Source organism: Gambusia affinis, linkage group LG02 (genome assembly GCF_019740435.1).
Source record: "Gambusia affinis linkage group LG02, SWU_Gaff_1.0, whole genome shotgun sequence".
In the NCBI taxonomy this organism is placed as follows: Eukaryota; Metazoa; Chordata; class Actinopteri; order Cyprinodontiformes; family Poeciliidae; genus Gambusia; species Gambusia affinis.
In genome coordinates this window covers 19756006-19767799 of record NC_057869.1, presented here as the reverse complement: position 1 = coordinate 19767799, position 11794 = coordinate 19756006, and the positions used below count along the sequence as shown (strand labels likewise).

Here is an 11794-nt window from a genome sequence, read left to right as displayed (position 1 = left end):
ACGCTACCTACGCAACAGCATACTTTCTCGTCCTGGAACGCTCAGGATGTGAACTACATGCATTTACCTTAAATGCACCTTTGCCTCAGACCTGAGCAATTACGGTCTAATGAAAAGCCGCAACGCCGCGATGAAACTGTGTCTACTTTTTGCTCAAGCATGACTCAAGTGCAGTCCTTCAACTTAATAACCCACAAGAGATGATACGATCGTCTCTCCGCTGCACTCAGAGGAGGTACGGTGTAATAACAGACCTGACAGACGTAAGATTACCGACAAGGAAAATTAAAACCTGTGTTCATTCAGACAAAATCAGGGAAAAGGAACAGATAAACTTTGTGACATTTCTATTTACACTGATTTATCTTATTAAACGTACACCTTCGCGAGACATTCTTTATGCCCCTTTTTCAATTTTTGCAATAAAAATAGCTTGTTGTTTCTTAAAGATGTTCCGTATGTCACAATATATAGAAATGCCGAGATGATATTTAGGTTTCCACTATGTGGAATGACTCCTGAGGGAGGATGCCACTCGGTGGTTTTGCAGCGACTCTATGAATAAACATTAACATTACATTGTTGTAACTAATGGAACTTTTTTCACATAGCAGATTTATATTCCAGGTAAAAGGGAGCGCCTGAAGACCAGAAAATAAAAGGAAGCGAGTAAAAATCGCCTTCATGAAGATAAATTATCACAGAATGGGGCTAGTATGTCTTTTTCCTTCACATTCACCTGTGTCTGAAATGTGGAGAAGGTTCAAGCAAAAATGTTCATCACATCTTACCATGAAAAGAGCCTTGTATTTTTTATGGCAGAAAGGGAAAAAGAAAATTACGCACAGCAAGACTTCTTCCTGGAAAACTCATATCTCAACTGTTATTAAAGAAAAAGTTTTCTGTTTGTGTATAAAATTCAAGACTCAAAAAAAAGATCTAGCTACTTTAAAAGAGGCTACAAAGATAGACAGATAGATAGATAGATAGATAGATAGATAGATAGATAGATAGATAGATAGATAGATAGATAGATAGATAGATAGATAGATAGATAGATAGATAGATAGATAGATAGATAGATAGATAGATAGATAGATAGATAGATAGATAGATAGATAGATAGATAGATAGATAGATAGAACAAGTGAGCTTTAATGTTCCACAACTAAAACAATCCTAATAACTTTAATTTGAATTTTCTACTGTTTTATGGGTAAAATCAGCTCTGTTATTGTCACACAATCATTTGCTGCATCTTGATTTTAAACACCTATTATTAGCATTCAGCAAACACAAATCTGTCTCTGATGAAGATAGCGGGAGGTATGAACGGGACACAAGAGCCATGTTTGCTTTTTATTTGCTGCTTAAATGTAAAATCTCACACAGCACTCTTAGACAGATGAACTTCGACTACACATTGTGTTCCTTACCTTAGAAACCTTTTAAAACCTTTATGCTCTGATGTGTTTACATCTGAATGTCTAAACTTCTTTGCATAGTTTTGTGATTAAAGACGATCTGGAATTGACACAGGACTCGGAGAAATAGCATTTCCCCCATCTGCTTTGTTCTGGAGGTCGGACTCTATCCCTTTTTTCTAATTCGAGACAAAAACATTGGCCCCCAGGTCCTGCCAGGCTGGGGAAGCACCAGAATGCCGAGCTTATGATGAGAAGTGGACGCAGAGCCAATCACTGGATGCAGGGACGGCTTGGGCTCTGTCTGTTTCTGACCAGGGAGTGAAATAACGGCAAAGTATTTGGACAGAGGCAAAGCGATCTCTTCCCACAGATTTTCAACTTCCGCATCAGGGAAGTCTTTCAGCACCGCCTCAACTACAGCGCAGTTCTCCAAGCTTGACAGTGTGCAGGTTGAGTAGACGACAACACCCCCCGGACGCACTGCAGATATAGCGGACCTATAGGAGGCAGACAAACAGAGTTTCATTTCTTTTTGATCACACTTTATCGATTTTACACAGTACAAAACTGTTATGTTTCAGCTGCTCTGAAGGAGCAGTACACCTCGCAGGTGTTTTCTATGTCTGGTGTTATTGGGTTCACCTTAGGAGCTGAGTCTGTAGCTCCGGCAGCCTGGCTCTGTCTTCTAGTCTCTGTTGCCCCCGGAGTTTGTCGCTAGAATGCAGCCAGCTCCTGTCGTTAGAACAAGGAGCATCAACTAAAACCTGGGACAACATGAAATATGGACAGCTCAGAGTCACAGTCATACTTTATACACATAATGACAAGAACAAAGATGTGATAAAACAACTTATTTGTTCCCAATTTTTTCATATTGTTAATAAAGTAGAGCTTAGTGTTGGCTAAAAAGGAGGAGGTAAGTTAGTGGACTCCTAGTCCTAGCTTGGAAAAGTCTGGAAGGTTGCATCAGAAAAGAAACTTATGGATCACAAAGGACAAAATTAGAGAGGAAAGGCTGAAATAGTTTGGACATGTGCAGAAGAAAGGTAGATCTGGTGGACAAAGGACATTGGGTGTGGAGCTGGCTTGGAAGAGGGGGGGAAAAAAAAGAAGAAAGGTAGCTGTGACAGAGGAGAATGTTAAGGACAGGGTGGATAATCTGCTGGGGAGACCTCTAAAGGAAGCAGCCAGGGAGAAAATGACAGCACTGTTGGCAAAAAACTGTGAAGGCAGCCACTCTTTAAAGGTAATCATTTGTCTGTTTTAGTTTAGTAACAAAAATTAAAAAAAAGAAAGAAACACCACTTGCATCCAACGTTTTGCATTCTGATGACATTTTTATCTGCATTTTTTTTTAACGCACCAACGGACTCGTAAGAGGAAGTAAGTTTGTACCGGAAAGCTCACCAGTGTAAACATAAACTTAATAAAGAACGTTGGCATTAACCCGCATGTTTTAATCACTGTGTATATCATCTGGCCTGATTTTTCATTGGATCTGACACCAAAACAGATCCGGTGTGTTTTGGCCCTGTTTCAGCTTTCAGTTTTCCGACACTCGCATTTTAATATCTTCCCACTGTTTAGCTGCAGGGTTCTCTTTGCTTATTGACTCAAGCCATGCTTTCTGTGGATCAACCATGTGCAGCAGCTCTTAAAAGTCTTTTTGTAGGATTTATGAATTCTGGTTGAGGGTTTAAACATGTGTTTTCTCTAAATTAACTCATTAATTTATTTTATTGGCTACATATGAGGCATGTTTGACAAAGCATGCATCCTCACATGATTAATCCAAATTTAGTTTGACATCACTCTCTGTATATGTTTTTAAATTTAAGACATGTTTTTAGATATTTTACATTTGTTTGTGTACATATACATTTATTCTTACTTTTCTCATATGATTTACACACATTAACATACAATAACTTAATGGCCACCTCTAAAGGTGACTTTAGAATCATTCCACAAATCGTACCAGGAATCTTGTATCTGGGTTATAACACAGCAACACAATCTGTCACTTCTACCTTTCAGATGGGTAAAAGTAAGCCCTTTCATTCTCTGCTCTCTCTTTTTTTATGACGCCAACTTCGCCGCTTCCTCGCAACCATTGTCTACCTCGTCTCAATTTCTGTTTTGAATAAGTGCTTTTCTTCTTTTTCTGCGGGGTTTATTAGCTTCTGTTCAAAGGCTCGCTGCTCTCATTGATTTGTTACCATGGAATTGGAAAATAAAAAGTGTATCACCCTAATTTGTTGGATGCGGAGAGAAAATGCAATTACCAGTGGCTATGAACACGTCAGGTGTACTTTGCTCACCTTGTCATAAAAACCGGCTTCGCTTTGCCCAACGAAGCGGCCATCCTGTGCAGACACCATCACTCTGCTGCTCAGGGAGGGAGGCAGAAAGGACTCCAGGGTTTTGGCCAGCCAGTCCCGTCTGTGAGGATCTGGCTCATTACAGCAGAGAAGAGCTGCAACATAAAACAGGCAGAATTAGTGATTACCAGTAGTTAATAGGATAGGAAGCGAGTTGATCATTGCAGAAGCTTTGCAACACATTTTAGCATTAGGCTTTTTGTGAAAGACTCTAGTTGGAAAACATGTCAAATAATACACAGGAATTAGGATTTTCTTGTATTTAATTGGTAATAAATAAGCTCTAAACATGACAAATTTTCAGCAACAATCCACTTTTTTGTAATACTTAATCAGTGCAGATAATAATGCACAAATCTTTTTTATTTCAACATATTAATCTCTTTTGATTGCACTCCTGCTAACCATTGTCCATGATATAATGAAACTCGTGTCATAGCTACTTGTTTACCTGGAGTTGCACTTTGCATTATGGCGACAGCTTTGCCTCCGGGGGCAGAGCACAAATCCAGAACCTTATCACCATCTCTCACTTGCAAAGCCAGCACTGGAAGAAGCGAGGCAGCATTCAGGAGGTAGTACTGCTTCAGCTGGCCCGGCCGGTGGGCCTGTGAGGGAAATCGCAGGGGGTGTGGGTGGATGTAACATTGTAATGAGGAAGGAGGAAATTTGGGTGGACGCTCAGACTGATGGGCCTGACTGAATGCATGAGAGGTAATGTAGGGCAGGAGACCAACGTTCCCAGGAGGCCGTTTTGAGAAATGAGGTGAGAGAGTGTCTTTTCCTTCATGACGTGGAGAATTAGACACAGCGGAGTCATTGTTAGGAAGCAGCTCTGAGACGTCTGTTTGTGGCAGCAGTGATGAAAAGCCCTGAGACAGAAGAATCTGTGTGATATCTGTCACAGAGCTGAAGCGGTTTAACATGACCCCATACTGCCAGGATGGAGGGTCCAGCAGCACTGCTCTGCAAAACAGAGGGGAAGACGAGAATGACGGTTTTATCTACCATCTGGGAGAACGCTGGCAAATCATTCAAGATAAAATTCACCTTGCAGAGGCCCACAAGTCTCCCAGTTCTTCACTGTACTGCTGGTCAAAATGATCGAGGACTGCTGGACATGGCTGTCTCCTGCTTTTACCTGTGTTTATCTAAAAGAAAACCATACAAACAGTAAAAGAGAACATCCGCTATAATGTTGGCACTCTAGATAAAGGTGTTCACAGAAGATGGCCTGGTAAAATGGTGGCACCTAAATACGTCTCCTTCCTACAAGATGGAGATCTTTTTTTGTGTGTGAAAGCAAAATAAACGTGGTACTTGTCTTATTTTTGCTCTGGTTGCAGATATTTTGTTTTTAACAGATTATGAGCTATTTTCTTAAACTCATTTTGTGAATTATGCATTTATTCTTCTGAGGTTAGCATGACATGTTTTTATCATTTTTGCATTAATCTGTGGTCTTCTCAATCAATGTATCTTTCTAGTCTTTGCTTTTTCTGTTGACATTATGCTCTTTAAAAAGATGCATTTTATAAAGACTAAACCGAAATAAAGATGGTTACTGTTTTGCATTTCGGAACCAGTGCAATTCAATCTAGCCTTGATAATGTATTTTTATAAATAGTTTACAATGAAAACACACATACTTCAGATTTGAAGTTAATGTTATGCTGCTTAAATGTTTTTTTTCCAGGCTTAAAAATCGTAATACACCAGCGCCTCCTGGTGGAAACAGACGCTAAAACGCTCCGGGAAACAGCGGACAAAGGTACAGAAATGCTTGAAAAAGAGCTAAAGCATCTAAATGTACAAGTTTTAACTTCGATTTTAAACTTCAGATAAAATATATCCCTCAGAAAGAGTTTATAATTTAACAAACTGACCTGTTACATGTGCTGTTTTAAAGACAGTCTATCACCTTAAACTTTTACTTTTAATGCTATTAAAATGAACAAAATTCGTCAACACTACGCATGTCGATTACCTTGTTTTTAAGAGATCGTGTCTGTTTGTTTTGCCATAAAGAACCATCCGGGCCAGGCCGGCAGGCAAACGAAGACAGCCACCGCAGAAATGTCCGTGCTGTTCTGGGGTCCAGACAAATCTTCCTCCTCATAATGTAAAATCGCCGAACAGGAGGCACTGTTAAATTCTCAAAATACCATGAATTTACTAAACTACCGCTTTCATTTAATTTTTTAGGAAAAAATAGGTGACCCCTGATGGGTACGTTCATTAAATTCGTCCCCCATAGCTTTACAAAATACAGTTCCATTTCGAATTACAAAAATAATCGGACATAAGTTATCCAATATTTTATATTAGCTCTCGTTTACGCACATTTAATCGTAAAATCATTTCTTGAATTAATTCGGAATGTTTTATCGTGGATGTTCGTATTGTGCTTTTGTGAAATTCTGTTACTAAAAATGAAGAAAAATGGAGCGGATCTGAAAACTGGATCTGCGTGAACCAACATTTCGTTGAAAATCTATGCGCAGTATTCAGTCGTCTTGTGTCTAAATACTATTAAGTAGTCTCCTTTCAGCACAAAACGAAAAGGTAATTTTCTGCGATTTGTTTCTTAAGGTTAAATCTTTAAAACAAAGGCAAATAAATGTCATTTTTTATTTTCTCGCTGACATTTTCATGGCAGCCAGCTGAAACTCCACTCAATATGGCTGAAGCCTTGTTACTAGTGACCCCTATGGAAAGCACATTAGTATATTTTTCTGCCTTAAACTTTGTATTTTTATTATTGAAAGAAGACACCTTGACCTGCCTTGTTGCTGAAATGTGCTATACAAATAAACTTGATTGATTTAAGATGTTTTTTTCTATACTAAATGGCTGGAAAAAACTGCACATTGCTCTCATCCTTCTGTCTTGAAATTTGACGTTTAATTTGTTTGTGCACATAATCTCGGCCAATAATGCTGACCGATTCAGTCACATGAAAACCGATAAGAGGAAGCAAAGAAGTATCTTTGGTATTCTAAATCAGGTTCATGAAAAACACAAGAAACAAATGAAGAATTAAGTGTTTTACTTCCATTACAGGCTGCATGTTTGTCACCAAATCTTTCAATTAAATACACAGTAGTTTAGACCCATCATGACAATGATTTGAGTTTAGCAGAGAACCTCAACATCAGATTAGCAATCTTCCAATAAACACTGATAAGATTTAGACAAAATGAGCTGAAATCATCCTTCTATTCCAACTGCTGACTCTTGTTAACATTATGATGTGTCCTTGTACAGTAAGGGCCAAGGTGTTTACATGGCGAAAAGGATGAGGAATGCAACCATCAGACAGAAGAGACCCATAGCTTCAGACAGAGCAAACCCCAAGATGGCATAAGAGAACAGCTGCTGCTTCAGAGACGGGTTCCTGTTGAGAAAATGGGCAAAAAGCAGGAGTTAAATGTAATGAAAATTCACTTTGTTAATCCAGAAAATTGAATATTTCTTATGTCCATTTTTCTTGACCAAAAAAGAGCTACTAAATGACAAAGAAATATTTTTGCGATTCCTGATTTGTAAGACTGTACAATGATCCTTGTGATCAAAGGTGGATACCAAGTACTGAAGCTTCTATCCAGAACATATGAACATTTATTTACGGTAGCTTTTATAGAAAATGTACAATTCTAAACTCACAACAGAGGAAAGCTGAAAAAAAATAACTACAATAAATATATCAATAGACCCCTGGCCAGGAAAGTATTTGCTAAGGAGGTTAAAACAGGCCCAGATAGGGTTTTATGAAGCTTTAAAAACATCCTTAAGTCATACCTAGCATATCCAATAATAAGACTGCCGAACACCGTTCCAATACCAGCTCCAGATCCAGCCACACCAACAGTGGCAGCTCCTGCTCCGATGAACTTTGCAGCTGTGTCAATATCACGACTCACAGCACTGGTCTGGAATCCCCGCACTGCCACCTGCTGCTGGGAGGCTGCAGGACTTGGTGGTGCCAGGAGTGAGGCAGTCTGCCAGTGTTTTATAAAAGAAAAAGCAAAAACTTATATTTACACAAAACACCACCTAGTCTTTTTATACAATTTAGAAAAGGTAAAATGTGATTTTAATGTGCCTATTTTGTTTTTGTAGTTCTAAATATACTAAAAATGGAAATAAAAACAAGTGTAGAGGTCGAAAAATCCTGTTTAGCATCTCGTTTAAGGTTTTGATGTGGATGAGGATTAAAGCCAAATCCTAAGATCCTGAATGCATTAAAATAAAAATCTGTATTTTATCTTGACATTTAAATTATTTGTCTTATTTAAATAACTCAAGACTACCATAAAATTAAGCAGACTAAAAGTAAGCCACAAATAAAATCAGACTTTATTCCTCAGGTTGCATTAGCCTTAGCAAAATGGAATGCAGGCATTTTGTCTGCCTACTATAAAACTCAAACCAGAGACGCACAAATTATTTCTGAAATTTAGCAAGGTTCAGGTAATCTTACATGCTAATGCAGAGGTGGCATTTGTTTCAGCTTAAGTATTTATATTACATAACCTGTAGAAAGCTAAAAGCAAACTTAATATGTTTTACATAATTCCCAAAGGAAAAACATATCCATCCCATCATATTTAAATCTTAAGTGTCTAGTTATTTTATTCAAATCATTGCCTGAGTAATGAATCTTTCGCCACCAATTCCTTTACAGTACTCAATGTACTCTTCTTGCACATGAAAACACAGTAAATTTGCTATGATGCGTTCTCACTGCCCACATAACCTGTGCCTCAGGACCGTCCTCACCTCTGCTTTCCTGCTGTCAGAAACTACTGCCGCTGAGAGGGGTCTGTAAAGCACCCGGGATCCAGCACGGACCTGTGAAAGAAGGGGTTGATAAAAAGTTTTTTAAAAAACCCAAAAAACAATGCAAGTACACTGAATTCACATTTAAATTAAAGTGTGAGAGTTGCTTGTGGTCTCCATTATCAAGGCTGTTGACTTTCCACAAGTAACAGAAGAGCAACATTCAGGAATAGATGAATGGAATGACATCTTTATTTCAAGACAGACCGTCAATAAATGTTAACAGCAAAAAAAAACATCATCAATAACCATGTCAATATTTTGTTGTTGTTGTTGTTTAATTATATGCCTAACTTATCTTGTATTTAAATATTGTCAACGGAGTCCATTAGAAAAAAATAGGATTCTATTAAATTATTGATATTTTTTTAAAGTAAAAAAAAAAAAAAGAATCTAAAACCGTTTTTAAGGTGATCGGTTTATTTTTTATTATTATTTTCCCATTTGTCTTAATGCATGATCTTTAACCAAAAAGTCAAATCTATGAAGGCTGAGAATGAGAAAAAAATAAAATGAAACACTCCTCAATCCCATTTTTTTTCACACAAAAAAGCTTTGTCAGATGTTGAGTTTTATTTTTTAGCTTGGTTTTGTTTTCCCCAATTTTTGTTGTCGTAGCTCATTTCAAATGAAAATCCCAACAATGGACTGGGTCTACAAATTAACTGCTTGGTTGTACATGTGTAAAATTATTAAACAAAAAAAAAATGCAGCTTTGGCTTGAGTTTCCCATCTTCATCTGGCCTCAATTCATTTAATTGGTAGAAATACATTTAATAGTCCAATTTAAATATATATCCAAATAAATAAATTGGTAAATTAATTGAACCCAGGAATAATAGCATAATTGACCAAAAGTTACTTTGGACCAACTGTACAAACAACAAAACTTGTAACTCGAATTGGGCCCTCAACTATATGTCATACATTTGCTTTGGTTGCATGTACAGTATGTTTATATCAGTCTAAAATCATAAACCACGGTTCTCTGTGTGGCTTCAATAGACAGGTGAGGATTTGGCCTGACTGAAACTGCTTCGTCCTTGCAGATATGAGCTCAGCTGACTTTAGCAGAGGGTCAAAGCCAGCTTGGTGGCAGGGTGTTAGCAGCGTTAGCTGCAGAGTAGCTAGTGACCGTTCTGTCCTTACAGACAGCAAACAGCACACCTACTTTCTGTCCCGCTCTGAAAAGGCGCTGTTTAGCGTTTGCAACTTTGATTAGACGCCATTCATTCAAGTGGACTCACCAGAGAGGGCGTGGAGACGAACTTAGCACAGGCATACATCACGATGTATCGTTTGGTTCAGATGAGGCAAGGCAGCCAGTGGATGTTTGATGTCTGCAAATAAAATAAATGAAACGAGTTAAAGCTTATATCAATGAGTCAGCTTCGTTTGGTGACTGAGCAGACAAATCATTCGGCTTGAGACGACACGCAAAAAGGTCAAGCTCGGATGCAAAGACCGCACAGTGTCACAGGAAGAAGATGGTTAGTAATCAACAAGACGAAGCACTGCAGCAGATAATACAGCTGGAAAATATCGAACAAAAAGCTTGCAAAAGTAATTGAATCTCAATTTCTTAGGAAGAGGCTTAGCACTCACCGGTCTGTTGTAGAGGTCGAACAAACCAGAGGTAGGCGCATGCGCAAGTTTCGACTTGTCTTATAGGTTTTCGGTAGACAAAGGGCATGAAGAGCTCACTTCTGCCTCCAACAGGTAGGCTACTAAATTACATGACCTACTTCTGTTCAAGAGATATCAAGAGGCATTTTGTAGAGAGAGATTAACAAAACATAACATATATCTAATAATTAAAACAAGCAATAGAAATCAATAGGTAGGTTAATGCATTGAATTACACAAAGGCGTTTTATCTTGATGATTTTATTTTGTTATTTCAGTTACAGTCGTATATAACTTGGCACAAAAGCTTGGAGTTAATAGAGCAAGCTTGTGCTGCTGTGCAGAAAACTGTTTATGAGTTTAGCATTTCTGTCATTTTTCATCCAGTTATCGTGTCTTTCAATATTTTTGCTCAGTGCACTTAAAACAATATAAAAAGGGGATAAAAGGGTAGCGAAAATATCAAAAAAATAATTTGGGGGATGTTCAGACTGTTTAACCAGAGACTAGAGACAAAAAATCACCACTGTAAACTCTGAACACTAACCATGAAGACATTGTTGCACTGAATAGCTTGAACATATATGTCGCTTGAAAGCCAAATGTGGCCTTCAGGTGACATTTCTTTTTCTTTCTACCTCTGCATGAAAGACTCATGTGAGTTTCAAAAAAGTCTGCCACAAGATGGCAGCAACACCATATAGGTTATTTTTCCAAACTGGCGCTATGTTAAGAGATCACCAGAGAGAAATGTATTAGATCACTTTTTGTTCATTAGAATTTGCAGCCTCAATTGACATACTTTGATTCCTGCCATGGATCAGTTTTGCTCTTGCAAGGTCAGGCTAGACAAGTAACAGAGACCGCAGCTGCAGGTTATGCTACCGCGGCGTTTCTGTCATTTTTGAAACAGGTGGTGCCTGGGGATGAATGAGAATTAGCTGCTACGTGTGGAGAATTTCTATGTGGTTAAAATCTGTGGCATGTTTATATATATATATGTTGCTACCTCATAAGAATAAGATTTTTTCCCCAAAAGTGCGCACGTGTATTTGGCCATTTTAACTATTAGAGAAACAAAACACTGATATGATACTTTGCAAATACATACATTTGAGTCATAATAAGCCACATACCACAAATATTACACTCGCGAGTAAGCTCCATCTTGATTTCACAATAAAGATTGAAATTTCATTTTATCACTTTTATTTTTTTTTTTTAAAACATTAACTTCGCCCACAGTTTGCTTTTAGATATGTTCAGCTTGCACGTCGCAGCAAACTAAACAAGATTCAACAAATTCCAATTTTTTTATAGCTTTTACACAAAACGTGCATGCCTTCCTCTTTAAGTGGGCATCCCCTCTTAAAAAATGCATCTCTGGCCGCCCCCTCATCTGTGAGCTCCATTTGGTGCTGCGGAAGGGAGATTCCTCAGCCTTTCCAGTACTACACCCCCTCCTCCGCGTGATGTTACGGTTACGCACCACCATAATAAATGGAGACGTGACTCTTC

General features: G+C 38.2%; 2 protein-coding genes across 2 annotated transcripts; both read right to left on the bottom strand.

Moving 5' to 3' along the window:
- Positions 1-1346: 1346 nt before the first annotated feature.
- On the bottom strand, positions 1347-6101 carry nsun3 (NOP2/Sun RNA methyltransferase 3). The gene is made up of 6 exons (XM_044101379.1): positions 5796-6101; positions 4859-4959; positions 4260-4774; positions 3749-3903; positions 2070-2191; positions 1347-1924 (listed from the first exon to the last, which is right to left on the bottom strand). The coding sequence occupies exons 1-6, from the start codon at positions 6084-6086 to the stop codon at positions 1591-1593; spliced, it is 1518 nt and encodes a 505-aa protein (XP_043957314.1). The 5' UTR covers positions 6087-6101; the 3' UTR covers positions 1347-1590.
- A 739-nt stretch (positions 6102-6840) lies between these two features.
- Positions 6841-10356, bottom strand: LOC122822567 (ATP synthase F(0) complex subunit C3, mitochondrial-like). Its single transcript, XM_044101368.1, has 5 exons — positions 10256-10356; positions 9898-9990; positions 8591-8662; positions 7610-7809; positions 6841-7205 (listed from the first exon to the last, which is right to left on the bottom strand). The coding sequence occupies exons 2-5, from the start codon at positions 9934-9936 to the stop codon at positions 7091-7093; spliced, it is 426 nt and encodes a 141-aa protein (XP_043957303.1). The 5' UTR covers positions 9937-9990; positions 10256-10356; the 3' UTR covers positions 6841-7090.
- Between the last annotated feature and the right edge of the window lie 1438 nt (positions 10357-11794).

Coding starts and splice junctions, on each gene's coding strand:
- nsun3 (XM_044101379.1), bottom strand. CDS start 6,086: ATGGAACTGTATTTTGTAAAGCTATGGGGGACGAATTTAATGAACGTA. Junction 4,960..5,795: donor CACGATCTCTTAAAAACAAG/GTAATCGACATG, acceptor GTTTTCTTTTAG/ATAAACACAGGTAAAAGCAG. Junction 1,925..2,069: donor CTACAGACTCAGCTCCTAAG/GTGAACCCAATA, acceptor TGCCTCCTATAG/GTCCGCTATATCTGCAGTGC.
- LOC122822567 (XM_044101368.1), bottom strand. CDS start 9,936: ATGTATGCCTGTGCTAAGTTCGTCTCCACGCCCTCTCTG. Junction 8,663..9,897: donor TCGTCTCCACGCCCTCTCTG/GTGAGTCCACTT, acceptor CTTCTTTCACAG/GTCCGTGCTGGATCCCGGGT. Junction 7,810..8,590: donor CTGACAGCAGGAAAGCAGAG/GTGAGGACGGTC, acceptor AAACACTGGCAG/ACTGCCTCACTCCTGGCACC.